Source organism: Hyperolius riggenbachi, chromosome 6 (assembly GCF_040937935.1).
Source record: "Hyperolius riggenbachi isolate aHypRig1 chromosome 6, aHypRig1.pri, whole genome shotgun sequence".
NCBI classification, from domain to species: Eukaryota; Metazoa; Chordata; class Amphibia; order Anura; family Hyperoliidae; genus Hyperolius; species Hyperolius riggenbachi.
This window is the reverse complement of record NC_090651.1, coordinates 50,418,630-50,437,740: the sequence shown is the minus strand read 5'-3', so window position 1 is coordinate 50,437,740 and position 19,111 is coordinate 50,418,630. Positions and strand designations below refer to the sequence as shown.

The window sequence follows — 19,111 nt, the reverse complement described above, 5'->3', positions numbered from 1 at the left end:
AGTGAGTGACTACGAGGGCACAGGATGGCTACATGGGGCTGGTAGAAGCCCCAGGTAAGTTAAACTCATTTTTTTTTTTTGCTTGGACCTTCCCTTTAATAGTCGGTGGTTCGTTTTTTGTAACGATCGTCGTTGGTAAAGATCGGGGAACGATCGTTACAAACGACTATAGTCGCATGTGTGTACGCACCTTGAGACAAAGCCATGCAGAGGAACACCACAACAGCCAGGGAAGCCTCCATGTTATTAAAGGCCTGTTTCTACTGCAGCAGAAATCGGGCAGAATCCGCAGTTTTCCCGCAGGCAAATCGCACGGGGAAACTCAGCCATAGGGAATAATGGTGCCGCCGGGCCGAACCGCTTGCCATGGTGATTCAGCAGACATAGCCTATTTCAGGGCGGGGGGCAGCAAATCCCATAGTGGTGCATGGCACGGCTTCCGGGATTCAGCTGCGTACTCGCACAACAGGAAGTACTGCGGCGCATCTCGCAGGATGCACGGCAGCTAGTGGAAACGGGCCCTTAGAGGACCACAATCATTCTGCCTTCCTTTATAGATTTCTTTGCAATATTTCTGATTTACCTCTTTAAGAGCATTTAACAGACGAGGTCTCTTCTCCTCCACACTCTCCCTGGATTGTTGTTTCAGCTTTCTTAGCAGTGCTGTAACTGAAACAGAAATACACAAATCAGCTTTGTCTCATTTCCCCAAACGCCCTGGCATATCCACTCCATTCATCTGTCCCCTTACTGTGCGTAGGGTGGCATATTTAAAGAGACTGAAGCGAAAACAAAAATTATGATATAATGATTGGTATGTGTAGTGCAGCTAAGAAATAAAACATTAGGAGCAGAGACATAAGTCTCATATTGTTTCCAGCACAGGAAGAATTAAACTCTAGTTATCTATGCAAAAGAGCCACTGAGCTCCACGACTTTCAAAGTCACAGAGAGCTCTGTCTTCTGAAGCTTATTATCTCAAGCGTCGTATTTTTTTTTCCTGCAGAGCACAGGTCAATAGTTCACCTGCATGCTACAAATGTTCTAGTAATTTTCCATACTATACAACCAATTCATCATCATTTTTATTTTTTGTTTCATTGTGTCTCTTTAAAGAGACTCCGTAACAAAAATTGCATCCTGTTTTTTATCATCCTACAAGTTCCAAAAGCTATTCTAATGTGTTCTGGCTTACTGCAGTACTTTCTGCTATCACCATCTCTGTAATAAATCAATGTATCTTTCCCCTGTCAGACTTGTCAGCCTGTGTCTGGAAGGCTGCCAAGTTCTTCAGTGTTGTGGTTCTGTGATGCATCTCCCCCCTCCAGGCCCCTCTCTGCACACTGCCTGTGTGTTATTTAGATTAGAGCAGCTTCTCTCTGCTCTCTTATCTTTTACAATCTGGATAAATCCTCCTCTGAGCTGGCTGGGCTTTCACATACTGAGAAATTACATACAGGCAGAGCTGTCTGCACTCTGCAGGAAGAAACAGCCTGACACTTTAGTGGAAGATAGCTGCAGGGGGAAAGAAACACACAAATTATCTCTTGAGATTCAAAAGGAAGGGTGTATACAGCCTGCTTGTGTATGAATGTATTTTCTATGTGTGGACATACTGTACATCAACCTACTTCCTGTTTTGGTGGCCATTTTGTTTGTTTATAAACAAACTTTTTAAAACTGTTTTTAACCACTTTTAATGCGGCGAGGAGCGGCGAAATTGTGTCAGAGGGTAATAGGAAATGTCCCCTAACGCACTGGTATGTTTACTTTTGTGCGATTTTAACAATACAGATTCTCTTTAAACAAGGAGGCAGGAAAAAGGGAAAAAAATTATTTGAGAAAAACTGGATGAATTCCAATCACTAGCTCTTCAAGGCTTCTGAAAAAGCTACAGGCACAATTAGATCCTGGATCTGCCCCATCCAGATCCTTGTAATGCAGCCATCCCATCTCTCTATCTAGGGGTGGGAAGTAGCTAAAATCACGAGTATTGCATGATAGAGAAGTACAGGACAAATTCTATTTATGGGAGAATGCCCAAAAATGAGTTTCGAATTAGAACTCTTATAACTGCAGCTTGGGCAGAAAATATATGCATTATAATATCCACAACTAATAGAAATGAACAGCTACTTCTCAACAGCTGCTGTACTGTGACACAGGCAGCAAAGCCTGTATAGGTACACTTCTGTTTTACGGTGAGTTATTTTATATGTTTTAGAAGAACATACAAAAATACACCAACTAAATGTTTTCAATGGCAGTAACAGTATACAGCAGGAAGAGGAGCAAGTTCAGACAATCATATCTTATATAAGGCAATCTATAGCTCTAACAGAGGAATGTTAATCCCTAACCACGTCAGAGGAATGTTAACGGACCAGTATCCATTTTTCACAAATAATTTGCCTAGTGTACAGATGGTGACATTTATGAGGCACTAACTGAAATTAACATTTTTGTCAAAAACAAACAAAACACAATTGGGCTAGTGCCACTAGTTCAGCACTGCCCTGCTAATCCACTGCTACAAGATGCATTTTCCAGAGTGAAGTGGGATCTTCAGCCTTCTCCCGACCCCACTTCCTGTAATATTTGGAGCAAGGTATAAACCACAAAAGCTCCCAGCAGAATGAGAAGTGCTGGGGAGGGGAAGAATCTGTACAATTCACTACAACATGGAAAGCCAGCGGGAGCAGCGAGATTAGCAGTGCTGAATGTGCACTGGTTTGTTTGTCTTTACTTTGGGGTGGGGGTGGGAGTTTGGGGGTGAGAACGATCATTTATGAACAAGAAAAGTAATAGTGATTTTAACTTTTGGATTGCCTAAATAGCATCCTTCTTACTCGTTTACCAGTTACAAATGAATTTACTCACAAGTATAAAAAGGACAGGTACACAGCTGCAGCAAGCACAGATACACAATGGATTTTTCTATTTGAAAAGTAGATTTCCAGTGAGGATAAATGTAAACTAAATCAATATGAATTTCTTTTTCAGATTTATGTCTTGATCAATTTTGGGCATAGTTCTCTTTTAAATACCAGGTAATAATCAATGTATCGCATATGGTGGAAATGCCTGAGAATTTGAAGAATTAAACGTTGTGTGATTTTATATATCTTGCTAACTTATTAGGTTTAAAGCAAACTGTAATTTATAATGTAGGTATTCTTTAATAAAGCAAACTTTGAACACTAAATATCCGTTACTGATATCATGAGCAGTATTATAAGACAGAAAATCTAATGAAATATCCTGATGCACTCACCATAGGATTATATAGATACATTTGTAAGATGGAGATAAAACAAAGGAGTGATGAAGACAACAGATCCCAGCAGTTCCAGCCATCTCTGCCCCACAGCAACACGAAGGAGACCAAACATACCCAGTCTGTATTCCACAATCAGCACTTATAAAATGGCATCATCATCAGCCAAGACCTGAGCTGGCCATTTGTCTCATTCATTTATATTCAAAGGACTGTGCTGTACAAACTAAAAGTACTTACTCATCTGTCTGTCTCCATAGCTGATGGCCTCAGCCAGGGGGCTCCAACCCTGAGCGTTCTTTACCTTGACCGGAGCGTTGTGCGCCAGGAGGAGATGTGCACATTCTGCAAGAGGGAGAAGGGAAATGAAGGTCAGATTGCGAGAATCTACAGCTTCCTAAACCCAGCACAGGACAGCATATCTGCACTACAGGCATATGCTAACAATCAGGCACAGCGTAAAGGAGTTTAAAGTGGACCCGAACTGAGAACTTCCTCTCTGCTCTAATAGATAAGCAACAGCATAACCTTTACAGAAAAACATTTCTTTGTTACAGCTAATACAAACCCTGCAATAAATCTGCAGTCTGTCTACCTCCTCCTTTCATGGAAGCAGACATTGTTAACATGCTGTGCCTACCAAGTCGCTATCTGCTGAGGCAGCCAGCCGACACTGTTGAGGGATCAAATTAGAACTTGTGCTTAGTCACAGATGAGGGGGAATTAGACAGGCCAAAATCTCAAAATACATACAGGGTGCGTTCCTATGTTTTCCTTCTGTCCTGTGTAAAAGTACAGGTCCACTTTAAAGAAAAAACGTTTGTTACAACTTACAGAACTCCTGCAATAAATCTGCAGTGTCTACTTCCAGCTTTCATGGAAGAAGACAAAAGGGTTAATATTCTGTGTTTCCACATTAGCTTGTCTGCCAAGGAATGCCGAATGTGTGCTGACACAGCCAAGATATCAAATTGCGTGTGTGTGGTGCGCGTGTGTGTGGTGCGTGTGTGGTGCGGTGTGTGGTGTGTGTGTGGTGCGTGTGTGTGGTGTGTGTGTGGTGCGTGTGTGTGGTGCGTGTGTGTGGTGCGTGTGTGTGTGTGTGTGGTGCGTGTGTGTGTGGTGCGTGTGTGTGTGGTGCGTGTGTGTGTGGTGTGTGTGTGGTGCGTGTGTGTGTGGTGCGTGTGTGTGTGGTGCATGTGTGTGTGGTGCGTGTGTGTGTGGTGCATGTGTGTGTGGTGCATGTGTGTGTGGTGCATGTGTGTGTGGTGCATGTGTGTGTGGTGCATGTGTGTGTGGTGCATGTGTGTGTGGTGCGTGTGTGCGTGTGTGCGTGTGGTGCGTGTGTGCGTGTGGTGCGTGTGTGCGTGTGGTGCGTGTGTGCGTGTGTGCGTGTGGTGCATGTGTGCGTGTGGTGCATGTGTGCGTGTGGTGCATGTGTGCGTGTGGTGCATGTGTGCGTGTGGTGCATGTGTGCGTGTGGTGCATGTGTGCGTGTGGTGCATGTGTGCGTGTGGTGCATGTGTGCGTGTGGTGCATGTGTGCGTGTGGTGCATGTGTGCGTGTGGTGCATGTGTGCGTGTGGTGCATGTGTGCGTGGTGCATGTGTGCGTGTGGTGCATGTGTGCGTGTGGTGCATGTGTGCGTGTGGTGCATGTGTGCGTGTGGTGCATGTGTGCGTGTGGTGCATGTGTGCGTGTGGTGCATGCGTGCGGACGTGCGTGCGTGCGTACGTACGTACGTGTGCGTACGTGCGTGCGGACGTGCGTACGTACGTACGTGTGCGTACGTGCGTGCGTGTGTGTGTACGTACGTGCGTGTGTGTGTACGTACGTGCGTGTGTGTACGTACGTGCGTGTGTGTGTACGTAGGTGCGTGTGTACGTACGTGCGTGTGTGCGTGTACGTACGTGTGTGCGTGTACGTACGTGCGTGCGTGTGTGCGTGTACGTACGTGCGTGCGTGTACGTACGTGCGTGCGTGTACGTACGTGCGTGCGTGTACGTACGTGCGTGTACGTGCGTGTACGTGCGTGCGTGCGCGTACGTGCGTGCGTGCGCGTACGTACGTGTGTGTGTACGTACGTGCGTGTGTGTACGTACGTGCGTGTGTGTACGTACGTGCGTGTGTGTGTACGTACGTGTACGTACGTGCGTGTACATACGTGCGTGTGTGTGTACGTACGTGTGTACGTACGTGCGTGTGTGTGCGTGTGTACGTACGTGTACATACGTGCGTGCGTGTGTGTGTGTACGTACGTACGTGCGTGTGTGTACGTACGTGTACATACGTGCGTGTGTGTGTACGTACGTGCGTGTGTGTACGTACGTGTACATACGTGCGTGTGTGTGTACGTACGTGCGTGTGTGTGTACGTACGTACGTGCGTGCGTGTGTGTACGTACGTGCGTGTGTGTACGTACGTGCGTGTGTGTGTACGTACGTGCGTGTGTGTGTGTACGTACGTACGTGCGTGTGTGTAAGTACGTGCGTGTGTGTGTACGTACATGCGTGTGTGTGTACGTACGTGCGTGTGTGTACGTACGTGCGTGTGTGTGTGTGTGTGTACGTACGTGCGTGCGTGCGTACGTACGTACGTGCGTGCGTGCGTGCGTACGTACGTACGTGCGTGCGTACGTACGTACGTGTGTGCGTACGTACGTACGTGTGTGCGTACGTACGTACGTGCGTATACACATACATACATAAATACATACATAAATACATACATACATACATACATACAGAAAGGCCCAGGACCCCCTGTAAGATTGCAGATCTCTCAGCAGTACAACATCATCATGCACTATAAGCAGACAAGTAAAGTCCGCTCCAGTGATGAGGAACGGCTGCTGTGACAGCAGAGTGTGACCAAGCATAGTGTGACATGTGGAGTCAGCCGCCTCATGCCCTGCACACAGTTTACTGTACATATTTGCTGCACATTTCTCAGTCACCTCAGTGTGGCTACAGGTAGGGGAAACATGGCTACCAGCACACACAAACACAAGTATGCATTCAGCTGTGATGATCACATGACAGAGTGCAAAGCACACTATTTGTTCAGAAGTCAATGAATGCCATCAATTCTAAAGTAGGTCATTTACAATGGAATCTCTAAACTGTTCCATTTAACAATTTGGAATGATAAAATGTTGAATAGCGATTGACTGCCTATAAGCCCACAAAGGAAATGACTGTTTACAACTTTCTATTTCGATCAATTCACTATGAGAAGCAAATCAATGAGATTTGTGGCCTGCCGAAGAGAAGAGTTTCTTCTGAACGGATGGGATTATACATTTTGTACACTGATCAGACAGGTTTGTGTATGATCAGCTTCAGGGGCTAGTAATATGCATTTTCTTATAACACCACTAGAATTATTTTACAGTAGTAAAGATGGATGGACAAGGTGTAGGTGTCCAGGATCGTGCTGCAAGTATGCAAAGATATGTCATTAAAGTGGAACTGAACTCTTGCACAGGAGAAAGGGAGAACACTGAGAAATCCACCCTGTATATGTTAATAGAGAACCGCCTGTCTAATACTCCGCTCTCAGCAAATAATGAGCTAGCATAATTTAAGCTGTCAGCTGACCAGGGCTGTGGAGACGGTACATAAATCATTCGACTACAGGTACCCAAAATTACTCTGACTCCACAGCCCTTTAACCCTTTCTGTACTCCTAGGAAGTACCGTAACTAGACTGTAGCATCTCTGAAGAAGCTCTATAAGCTGTAACAAGGACTTTTTTTCTGCAAAGGTTCTTATACCGTTGCTTATCTTTTAGAGCAGAGAGTAAGATCTGCATTCAGGTCCCCTTTAATTTGAATATGCAATAAATAAAAACCATCTGCTAGTTGTTGTGAAACGGAAGGCCTGAGCCAAAAGAAGGAAACTTTTCTCATGCTAGTGCTGCTGCTGCAGACTATAAAATTGCTACGTGCAGAGCGCCACTTAGGGGTGAAAGGTGACACTACATGTGACCACTCTGATCTTGCTTTCAGTTCCTTACTTCCGCAAGGAGCCACTCGCTGACCCCCTTCTCTATGCACAGAACAGGGTGATCAGTTATAACTAAAGTTGTGGAGTCGGAGTTGGAGTCCGAGTCGAGGAGTCTGATTTCATAAACTGAGGAGTCTGAGTCGGATGATTTTGTACAAAATTCACAGCCCTGGTAAGTATTAGACTAAGGAGTCGGAGTCAAGGTCAGAATCATTTTGGGTACCCGGAGTCGGTGGTTTCATAACCTGAGGAGTCTGAAGATTTTTGTACCGAATCCATAGCTCTGGTTATAACAAAGCACTGGTCCTAAAACAGTGAGAATGATCAACCGCAATCAACAAGCTGTGTGATTTTCACACACAGGGAAAAGTTTCTCCAAAATAGTGGAGGGCTTCATAACGAGAGTTTACAAATAGCACATCTTGCAGTTCTTTCATTTACTGGGCACAAACAGTGGCATAGCAATAAGTGATGCAGAGGTAGCGACTGCACCAGGGCCCCTGAACCAGAGGGTCCCAGTAGGGGCCATCCTTCAACCCACTTTGTCAGTGCTAACCTGGTAATTACCACCTTTATTATTTGTACTTTGAGTAGTTAATTACCAGACTGTTCTCCTGCCCATCCTAGACCTCTCCGACACTGCAGTTGTCCTTGGCAGGTTCTGCTGCGGCCTATCAAGTATAGAGCGCACTGGGGCCCAGAGCTCCTAAGCTACGCTACTGGGCACAAAGGTGACCTGGCCAATCTCTGGGAAAACAGAATAATAAAAAGGAGCTTACCTTTGTTGCCCAGCATCACGGCGAGGTGTAGCGGAGTATTGCCTGCAGGAATAAAAACACAAATATCAGGGCTTGAACGGACACAGGAAGGCACAAGTAAGAGGTGGTATCATAAAGTCAGTGGTGCTGACTTCATCACTCCCTCCCTCTTTCCTACAGTCACACACTGACATGACAGTTCAAGTCTATACATGGCAGGAATTAATGACAAACCTTAACCCAGTTTGCTTAAATATAAGGACGTAAAATGCGTACAACAGTTATTAAACAGGAATTCTAACACAGACTGTGATAATGGAGTGTCCAGGTTTGCTGCCAGTCATTGTCATTAAATTACTCCAGTAAAACTCCTACTCCGTGCAGCCAATTACTCAAAACGACAGAAGGGAAGTTCAAGGCAGTCTATGCTCCACACAGAGTGCTGATTGCAGGCTTACAAAGAAGTGCAATTTCAGCTTCAGCATTGAAATTTCATTTAAAGTGTACCTGAGATCTGGACACTGCAAATTTATACTTACCTGGGGCTTCCTCTAGCCCCACGAGATGCGATCACGCCCCGGGACGGGAGCGAGGTGGGGCACGTGGCCAGGCATGCGCAGAAGAGCGTGACTGGCCCGTTTACTATTCCTATTATCAGGGCTGATTCTAGGAAAACAGAGCTGCCGGCAAAGACGGTGAAGGAACAAATGCACGTCATGGGTCTAGAGCACCGCTGGGTAAACTACGGCCCGCATCCGGCCCTCTTGCGCTGTTACACCTTCAAATCATAACTTCCCGCGTCGTCTCCATGGTTACAGGACGTCACATGACGATGTAACTGCCAGCATATTACATGCTGGCAGCCAGCGTGTAGTATGCTGGCACATCCTGCCATGGAGATGCGACGTGGGAACTGGTGACGGAAGGCGAATTTCAGATTCCCAGCTGCCCGCTCAACTCCGCAGGGAGGGAGGGAGGTCGAAATGTAAAGAATGGGCCCATGGTCAGCAGCATGTGGTCCGGGCTGCATAAAGATTGCCCAGCCCTGGGCTAGAGGAAGCCCCAGGTAAGTATAAATTTGCAGAGTCCCCGGATCTGATCGTCACTTTAAAAGCTGTGACCTGGCCGAGTTGCTTCAGGTTAGATACTTGCCCATGTAGAGGGAGGGCTGTGGATAAGAGCATACCCGCTCTTCTCTCTGTCCCTTTCTTCCACCACTATCCTCCAGTGAACTTATGTGCCCGGCTAAGTCTTCGGTACTCCTCAGCAGGCTTTGGAAGTACTCTCGTCCCCAATTCCTGCTGAAGACGAGCGCATCCATACTGCGCCATACACGAGTCCAGACTGTGTGCAGTACCGATCCGCTCCTCTGGGCATACTCGAGGAGGCAGGTAATTCCAAAGCCATTAGGAATCGCCCTGAAGAAGTGTCAGATTTAGCAACAGGACAGAGAGCTGGGAAGGCGCTATGGTATCCAGAACGAGCCTTCCTTCTACTTAGGTGTTTATCAAACCTAGAAGTGATTGTTCATGCTACAGGTTCACTTTAAAAGGAAATATGTCAGACCCCTCTTGTGGTAAACATACCCAATATCTGGTTCGCATTCTATGTTACTATGCACGAAAAGAGATATTGAGGGTTTGGAAAGGGGGAACCTTGCCATCTATTTCTCACTGGAAACGTGCAATTAACCTTGCCCTCCCTCTATATCAAATGACGTACAAAAATCGCAATTGTCCACAACGCTTCCAGAAAATTTGGGCACCCTGGTATAACAATATAGAAACTGCAGGAAATAGTCCTGAGTGATACCACCTTTAAGATGGTTTAGCCTCACAAGATACCAAGTGGGCATGGTTTGCTATATTGTGACCCGTCTTGTATTTAGTGGCCCTGGAGCCGTTCTTTTCTCTCTTATCTGCTCTTACCTTTCCTTTCCTACTTCCCTCCTCCCTCTCTCTCCCATTTCCTTTCTCGCTCCTGCTCTCTCCTCCTTCTGGATTCTTCCTTGGATTTTCTTCTAGCCAGCTTGGCTACCTCAACTGGCAGCGCAGATTCTCTGATGCATGATTGATAATAAAACAATGATATATATATATATATGGCACCTACATTTTACCTTCATCTATTGACAGCTGAGGTCAGTGTTTCTTAGCAATGTCATTAATGTACCTCAGTGTTATAAACAATTTGCATGTACCAAACTCCGCATGTGGAGGAATGTGTTTGCCATGTTCTGTGTTTTTATCTACAAAATAAAACTAACTTGTTAAAAAAAAAAAAAAGGAAATATGTCAGCCTCCATATTCCTCTCACTTCAGGTGTCCTAACTGATTTAATACTAGACGGAAGCGGTGTCCCAGATCGTGAGAATAATGTAATGAGGTGGTAAGTAATAGGAACAGTGCTACCTCGTGTAAGATGGATTAAGAATTCTGACACCAAAATTACACAATTTGTTTCGCGGAACATGCCTGCTTCTTCAGGTCAATAAAAGACAGTGTCTGTCCTCCGTATCATCCAGGCTCGCAGCGCTGAGCATGGATGATACAGAGGACAGACTGTCGTATATTGACCTTAAAGAGACTCAGACAGGAAGAATACTAAAGCTCTGATACTTACCCGGGGCTTTCTCCCACCCCATAAACATGTCTAAAACACAAGTCATACACACAAGTCCTACGCCATCTTCCCTCAATGAGCTCCGTTACCAGGCTCAGTCGATGCCAGTCAGGGTCTACTGCGCATGCGCAGACCTCCCGCGCAGAAGCCCCGGACTGACGTCACTGAGCCTGTTACCGGGGCTCGCCACTGCTGAACAGCAGATCGCGGGAAGACAGCGTGGGACTTAGATGTGTTTATGGGGTGGGAGAGAGCCACGGGTAAGTATCAGAGCTTTAGTATTCTTCGTCTCTGAGCCTCTTTAAGAAGCAGGCAGGTCCTGCGAAACGCATTGTCCATTTATGGTGTCAAAATTCTTAAAGAGTAACTGTCAGGCTGCAAAAGCTAATTTAAACCTCTATTCTCCTGTGTTAAACAGTTTAGAAGGAAGTCAAAAAGGAAATACTGAAGTTAAAAATCTCTCTTACTTTTGATGTGTGCTGAACAGCAATGCTGTTAGACCCAAGCTCTTAAAAGGACGAGAGGGCGCATACCATACTGCAAAGCATTCTGGGGCTGCTTTTCCCCACCTTGGGTCCTCCCCTCGGCTGCTAGTGAGAAGTTACAGGCTCATGTTACAACAGTGTGTAACTCGCAGCACTGAAAAATCTCCGGGCAGAGTATACTGTATGAGTCCGCTATTGTTCCTAGCCTCATGGCTAATTAATATTCACTGCACAGTAGTGTTGTCTTTTTTCTGAGTGGAATCATCAGGAAGCAGGGAGGACATGACGACACATTTGGCTTCATAGGAGACAGACAATAATGGAACCTGCCATGAGCATCATTCTCTGCAAATACTATATAAAAATTCTGTGAAATCCAAACGTGGACAGTGAAATGCATATGTAATGTAAGTACAGCCAACCTTTAGCTACTGATATATGTGTTTTTTTTTCTCTGAGACCGTATACCTAACAGCTCCTCTTTAAACCTCCTTACATGAATGAGGTAGGACTGTTCCTATTACCTCCACTCATTACATTATTGTTCTCACGATCTAGGGCGCCTCCTCATCCGGTATTGTCTCCTCCCCTATATCTGGACTGCAATTGTATCCAGTGGTTCTTTATTTTCTGGCGTGCAACCCACTTTTGACCCAGCTCAGTCATATCCACATGAAGACGATTCTTCACATGCCCCAAACTGTGGTTGCCTGTAGCAACCGGAGTTTGCAAGTAGCAAGAAAAAGTATGTGAACCCTTTGGAATTGTATGGATTTCTGCACAAATTGGTCATAAAATGTGATCTGATCTTCATCTAAGTCACAACAATAGACAATCACAGTCTGCTTAAACTAATACCACACAAATAATTGTTTATATGTTTTTATTGAACACACCATGTAAACATTCACAGTGCAGTTGGAAAAAGTATGTGATCCCACTAGACTAATGACATCTCCAAGAGCTAATTGGAGTGAGGCGTTAGCCAGCTCGAGTCCAATCAATGAGATGAGATTGGAGGTGTTGGTTACAGCCGCCCAGCTCTATAAAAAAGAAAAAGGTTTTGGGTTTGCTTTTCCCAAGAAGCATTGCCTGATGTGAATGATGCCTTGCACAAAAGAGCTCTCAGAAGACCTACTATTAAAGCAGAATATAACCCTGCATTTTTAACTTTGCTCTAAAACATTATTTACAGTATATTATATGCAAAAAGCATTTTTTTTTTACTAGACCAGCATTGGAAGGGTTACACAGGGCTTTAAAGTTCCTGGAGATTTCTGCAGACGCATCCGAAGCTGATATAGATACATTTTGTGTACATAAATGTATCCAAGTGTTAAATGTGACTCATCTCTCTCACTGAGGAGTTGGAGGGCAGCCAAAGAGTGTGTAACATTTCTCAATAGATACATATAACTAAATAGAATGTAACAATTTGAACTTCTGCATATCTCTCCACGGAACTTTAAACCTCTGTGTTTAACCCTTCCAATGCTGGTCTAGTAAAAAAAATAAATATATTTTTGCATAGAATATGCTGTAAATAATGTTTTAGAGCAAAGTTGAAATGCAGGGTTATATTCCGCTTTAAGAATTGCTGATTTGCATAAAGCTGGAAAGGGTTACAGAAGTATCTCCAAAAGCCTTGTAGCTCATCAGTCCACGGTAAGACAAATGGTCTATAAACGGAGAAAGTTCAGCACTGCTGCTACTCTCCCTAGGAGTGGCTGTCCTGTAAAGATGACTGCAAAAGCACAGCGCAGAATGCTCAATGAGGTGAAGAAGAATCCTAGAGTGTCAGCTAAAGCCTTACAAAAGTCTCTGGCATATGCTAACATCCATGCTAGCGAATGTATTATACGTAAAACACTAAACAAGAACGGCGTTAATGGGAAGATACCACAGAGGAAGCCAGTGTTCTCCCCAGGCTCTTTTAGCCGGCTGCTCCACCCGGCTAGTTTTGGTGAGCACCCGGCAGTCATCGGCTCACCACCTCCTATTCTGTAAGCAGAGTTGAACACAGAAGCACCGACCCTGCATTCTCGCATCTCGCCCCACCCGGCTACTTTTTCATGCCACCTGGCTGGGAAAAAATTCTGGGGAGAACACTAGAAGCCACTGTTGTCCCCCCCCAAAAAATGCTGCATTTTAAAGTTTGCAAAATAGCACCTGGATGTTCCACAGCAGTACTGGCAAAATATTCTGTGGATAGATTAAACCAAAGTTGAGTTGTTTGGAAGAAACACATAGCACTATGTGTGGAGAAAAAGAGGCTCGGCACACCAACATCAAATCCTCATCCCAACTGTGAAGTATGGTGGTGGGGGATAATTGTTTTGGGGCTACTTTGCTGCATCAGGGCTAGGACAGATTGCTATCATGGAAGGAAAAATGAATTCTAAAATTTATCAAGACATTTTGCTGAAGAACTTAAGGCCATCTGTCCACCAGCGGAAGCTCAGCAGAAGATGGGTGTTGCAACAGGACAATTACCCAAAGCATACAAGTAAATCAACAGAATGGCTTAAACAGAAGAAAATGTGGCTTCTGGAGTGGCCCAGTCAGAGTCCTGAACTCAACCTGATTGAGATGCTGTGGCATGACCTCAGGAAAGCGATTTACACCAGACATCCCAAGAATACTGCTGAACTGAAACAGTTCTGTAAAGAGGAATGGTCAAGAATTACTCCTGACTGTTGTGCACGTCTGATCTGCAACTACAGGAAATGTTTGGTTTAAGCTGTTGTTGCCAAAGGTTTAATCAGTTATTAAATCCAAGGGTTCACATACTTTTTCCATCTGCACTGTGAATGTTTACATGGTGTGTTCAATAAAAACATGGAAACAATTAATTTGTGTGGTATTAGTATAAGCAGACTGTGATTGTCTATTGTGACTTGGATGAAGATCAGACCACATTTTATGACCAATTTTTGCAAAAAAATCAATATAATTCCAAAGGGTCCACATACTTTTTCTTGCTACTGTATATTCTAATACCGGATTGCCCGGAAATATTACACTGTTGTCGCTCCTGGTGCTCTTTTTGTTCCAGTTTCTTCTCAGTTACCTGGATTTCATAGCCTGAAATTAATCTGCCAGACACCCCATACTTGAACACTGATGTGTTCATCTTCTGCCTTGGCAGAGGGAGTAGAGAGGCAGGAGTTATTTTGTCAACATACCATAATTAGTGCCTACTGGCTATTTTTAAACAATAGTATTTGGTAATGCTGACACTATGCGCTACTAATAAACAGAAATATAGTTATATAATCAAACCGCTACTTAAAAGAAACCTAAGCTGAAGATACATTTATGAGATAATTGTATGTTATAAGTATCGGTTTCCTGTAATCTCACATTCTTATTTTTAGGTTAAGAGCTGTAGTTGTAAACTGAAGTGCATTCAGTTCCCAGGAGAGAGAGATTTATGTACCAATTGAAGTTTTCAGCACAATGGGCGGAGTTCAGACACTTATCAATGTTTGAAAGTGTTCAGTAAATTATCACTCACTTATCAAACGCCAAACTCTGCATGAGAAACTAGTATTCAAAACCCACTTGAATGTGAAGTGCATTCGGTAGGCGTTTGTCATGCTGCAATTTACTGAATCTGGTTGATAAAATACTGTTAAGGTGGCCATACACTGGTCGATTTGCCATCAGATTCGACCAACAGACAGATCCCTATCTGATCGAATCTGATCAGAGAGGGATCGTATGGCCACCTTTACCGCAAACAGATTGTGAACCGATTTCAGCCTGAAACCGATCACAATCTGTTGTGGTGGTGGTGCTGCTGCTGCCGCCGCTCCCCCCCCCCCCCCCCCCCGCGCCGCATACATTACCTGCTCCGCCGGCGCGACTCCCGGGTCTCTCTCTGCTCTTCTCCGTCTCCGCTCTGGTCTCCGGCTCCAGCATGCTTCACTTCTTCCTGCCCGGCAGGAAGTTTAAACAGTAGAGCGCCCTCTACTGTTTAAACTTCCTGCCGGGCAGGAATAAGTGAAGGCATGCCGGAGACCAGAGCGGAGACGAGCGGGGGTAGTCGCGCCGGCGGAGCAGGTAATGTATGCGGCTCTATTGCGTCGGTCGTCCCGCAATAGAGCCGCAGGTAAAGAGCGATGCGCTCTTTACCCGCGGGCGATCGACGGTTATTTTCCGCACGGCGCGATCGACGGGATCGGACGAAATGGATCGAAATTCGGCGTGTAGCGCGAACGATTGGCAGCAGATTCGATCCCAGTGATCGAATCTGCTGTCGAAACGGCTGTAAATCGGGCCAGTGTATGGCCAGCTTTAAGGTGGCCATACACATAGATTTGCAGCAGATTCGACCATCAGATTGATTTCTGTCAGATGCCTGTCGAGTCGAATCTGACAGGAATCTGATGTGCGCCACACACTAGGAACAGATTTCCAATAGATTTCAGAATGAAATCTATTGGAAAGTGATCTAAATGCATTATTGGACCATTAGATCCCTATTTATTGTCCAGCGCTGCGTAATATGTTGGCGCTTAGTAAATACAACAAATAAATAAATTAGATCCAATGCAACTCTATGGGCCATCGATCTGCTGCCAGCTGCAGATCGACCTAGATTTTCCATCTTGTCAGATAGATCAAATCGATCGAAATCGGCCACAAATAGATCTAATAGATTTACGATCAATCGATTCGATAGAAATGATTGATAGATGGCTGAAATCGACCAGTGTATGGGCCCCTTTAGTGCTCAAACCCACTAGCAGCCTTATTTAAGCGCGAGTGATTTGAAAAGCTTCTGCTAATACAATGCTATGGGGGATTTTTATAAAATCACATCCCTCTAGTGGGATTACACCCACAGCATTACACTAGCAAGAGCTTTTCAAATCACAAGCTCTTAGGGTGCATACACACATCAGACCATAGTCTTTGGAAAATGAAAGATCACAGACCAATTTTACCCCCACTTCCATGTGGTATATGAGCATAGTCTACACCACAGGTGTCGAACTCCAGGCCCGGAGGGGCAGATCCATGCCAGTGTTTAGGATGGACTGAGAAAGAGAGGAATGTGTTCTGCCTGATGGACCACACCTTTCCTGATTCAGACCCATCAATTAATTTGAGCTGTGTCCAAAATGTGTGAGGACCTTGGACCTCCAAGGACTGGTTTGACATCCCAGGTCTACACAGTCTATTCTATTGAGCTGAACTCCCCATCAGATAGAAATCTTTGCAAGATGCTGCACACAAAGATGCTGTACACATTCAAAATATCAGTATCAGCAAAAGATCCGTTTCTGCAAAAGATCAGTTCCTGCAAAATGCATTCATAGTCTATGAGATCTGCAGATCATCATACACACCTTGTTTAACTGACATCCATCTGCAGATCAGACAATCATCTGCAGATCTGAAAATCCATCCTGGTGGATCTGATCTGCAGATGAATGTCTGTTAAACAAGGTGTGTATGAGGATCTGCAGTTATAGACTATGAATGCATTTTGCAGGAATGGATCTTTTGCAGGAACAGATCTTTTGCAGATACTGATCTTTTGAATGTCTACAGCATCTTTGTGTACAGCATCTGTGTGTGCAGCATCTTGCAAAGATTTCTATCTGATGGGGAGTTCAGCTCAATAGAATAGACTGTGTAGGTATGGCTCTCATACTACATGGAAGGGGGTAAAATTGGTCTGTGATCTTTCATTTTCCAAAGACTATGGTCTGATGTGTGTATGCACCTTGAGAAACAGCTTAGGAATGTACTTTCTAGTGAGTTCCGGGCCTCAGAGTCATTATTCATTCAGCCATTTTTTTTAATGTTCAGGTGCATTGGTGGGGATTTATGCTAGTGGCGTCATAAAAGTCACAAGCATGGTTTGGCGCTAGATGTCGTGTAGAAGATGAAGGCAGAACTCAGTGGAGTGACAGAAAGAAGGGAGCTGAAACATTCCAACTGTCTTGACTCTTCACAAACCCAAGTTTATATAAAACAGGTGTAGTGTGGCGGTATTATAATTCAGCATTTACAGATTCAATGTACATCTTTTCGCTTTGTAAATTTGAAAAGTAATATTTTTATGAACAAAAAAAAAAAAAAAAAAAAAAAAAAAGTGATTTATTGAATGAAAATTATAAAAGACAAAAACCTTTACCGCAGAGTTTCCAAGGAAACTATTTTTGTGAATGTGTGCATTCAGTATTTGACTTTTTTTTTCATTTCCCCATGCAGTAAAGCTTTGTGAATTTAGCCCTATGTCCTTATCAGGAGTCTCTGTTCAGACAGATAAAAAGTGTTTTGCCTTCTATTTACTTTTCAGGAGTCTATATACTTTTCAGGAGAGCCACATATTCACTTCTGTACTGCCTCATGCGCATAGATGTTAAAGCCTTGCAATACAAAATAAAAAAAATGCACACAGGCAAGATGCAAGTAGGACTGAACTCACTTTCATCTCATGTCCGCCCAAGGATGCTTCAAAACAAATTCAGGGTGAAGTGTTGCGGTAGTTTTTATAGCATACTAATGGGTAACAATCTCTTTAGGATTGTTATCACTGTCTTGTGTTATCCTCAGGAGTATTTATCACTTCCTGTTCAGATGGAACTAGTCCAATACTCATAATGCTGGGGACAAACCATGCAACTTCCTGTTGTATCGATGGGTCAAATCGATAATTTAACCACTTGATGACCCAGCCTTTACCCCCCCTTAAGGACCAGCGCTGTATTTGCTGATCTGTGCTGGGTGGGCTCTACAGCCCCCAGCACAGATCAAACACCAGGCAGAGCGACCAGATCGCCCCCCATTTTTCCCCACCAGGTGATGCGCCTACCTGTGTGTGGCTGGCGGGGGGGGCACCTCAAAGCCCCCTCCACCACAGGAATCCCCCTCTCCGTCTCTTCCCTTCCTTCCCCGGAGATCCGAGGCTGCACAGGAACGGATCTGTCCTGTGCAGCCTCTAACAGGCTCCTGCCTGTCATGTGACAGCGATCCCCGGCCACTGATTGGCCGGGGATCGCTGATCCAGTACAACGCTGCTACTGTTAGCAGCGTTGTACAAATGTAAACAAAGCGGATTATTTCCGCTTGTGTTTACATTTAGCCTGCGAGCCGCGATCGGCAGCCCGCAGGCTATTCACGGAGCCCCCCGCCGTGAATTGACAGGAAGCAGCCGCTTGCACGAGTGGCTGCTTCCTGATTAATTAGCCTGCAGCCGGCGACGCAGATCTGCATCGCTGGTCCTGCAGCTGCCACTTTGCCGACGCGCGGTATGAGTGCGTGGTCGGCAAGTGGTTAAGACAGATCTGATCAGGTTTCCCATCGATTTACCCATCAATTTTATAAAGAAGTGAATGGAAAACGATCGGAGATCTAAACAAATCTGTCATCCTGTCAGTTTGACAGGATGATCTGACAGGATATTGCATGGTGTGCACCAGGCATAAGATGGGGAGTAGTTAGATGCTCCTGGTTTTTATTGCAATAGCTAATTTCCGGTCCTTGGTAACACCAGTTTTCTTATTAAAGCCATTTAGAGGAAGAAAAAAAAAAAAAAAAAGGCAAAATTTGTCAGTGGGTCAGAATCACTCAATAGGAAACTGACAGAAATGATTACCTCAACACCTTTACATGCTATACAAAAGAAGAACAAGGTGCAAAGAGAAACAGCAAAGCAAAACCACCTGGATTATAAGCCTTTTTTTCCACAGTGCTGAAGGCTCTTTTCCACTAGGAAACACAATTACATGCAAAACTGCGCTGTGATGCGATTGTGTTTCTGTTTATTTCCACTACCTGTAATCACGCTATGATCCAATGAGTACAAACGCACGACGATTGGCATTCTGGGGGAAAAAAAATTGTGCTGGTGGAAAAAGAGCACAGCGATTTACATGATCATTGCAGTGTTGCGATTGGGAAAGCAGATGCAATTAGTGGAAAAGGTCCCTTCTCCCCTCTGTCTCCA

At 44.7% G+C, this 19,111-nt stretch overlaps 1 protein-coding gene across 1 annotated transcript in view; it reads right to left on the bottom strand.

The window, feature by feature from the left end:
* Nucleotides 1-19,111, bottom strand: part of ANKRD13C (ankyrin repeat domain 13C) — a 76,351-nt gene that overhangs the window by 28,512 nt on the left and 28,728 nt on the right. The window contains exons 2-4 of the mRNA XM_068239232.1: nt 8,060-8,101; nt 3,518-3,622; nt 584-669 (exon numbers count right to left, since the gene is read on the bottom strand). Coding sequence (XP_068095333.1) covers nt 584-669; nt 3,518-3,622; nt 8,060-8,101 — 233 coding nt within the window. The remainder of the gene's footprint in view (nt 1-583; nt 670-3,517; nt 3,623-8,059; nt 8,102-19,111) is intronic.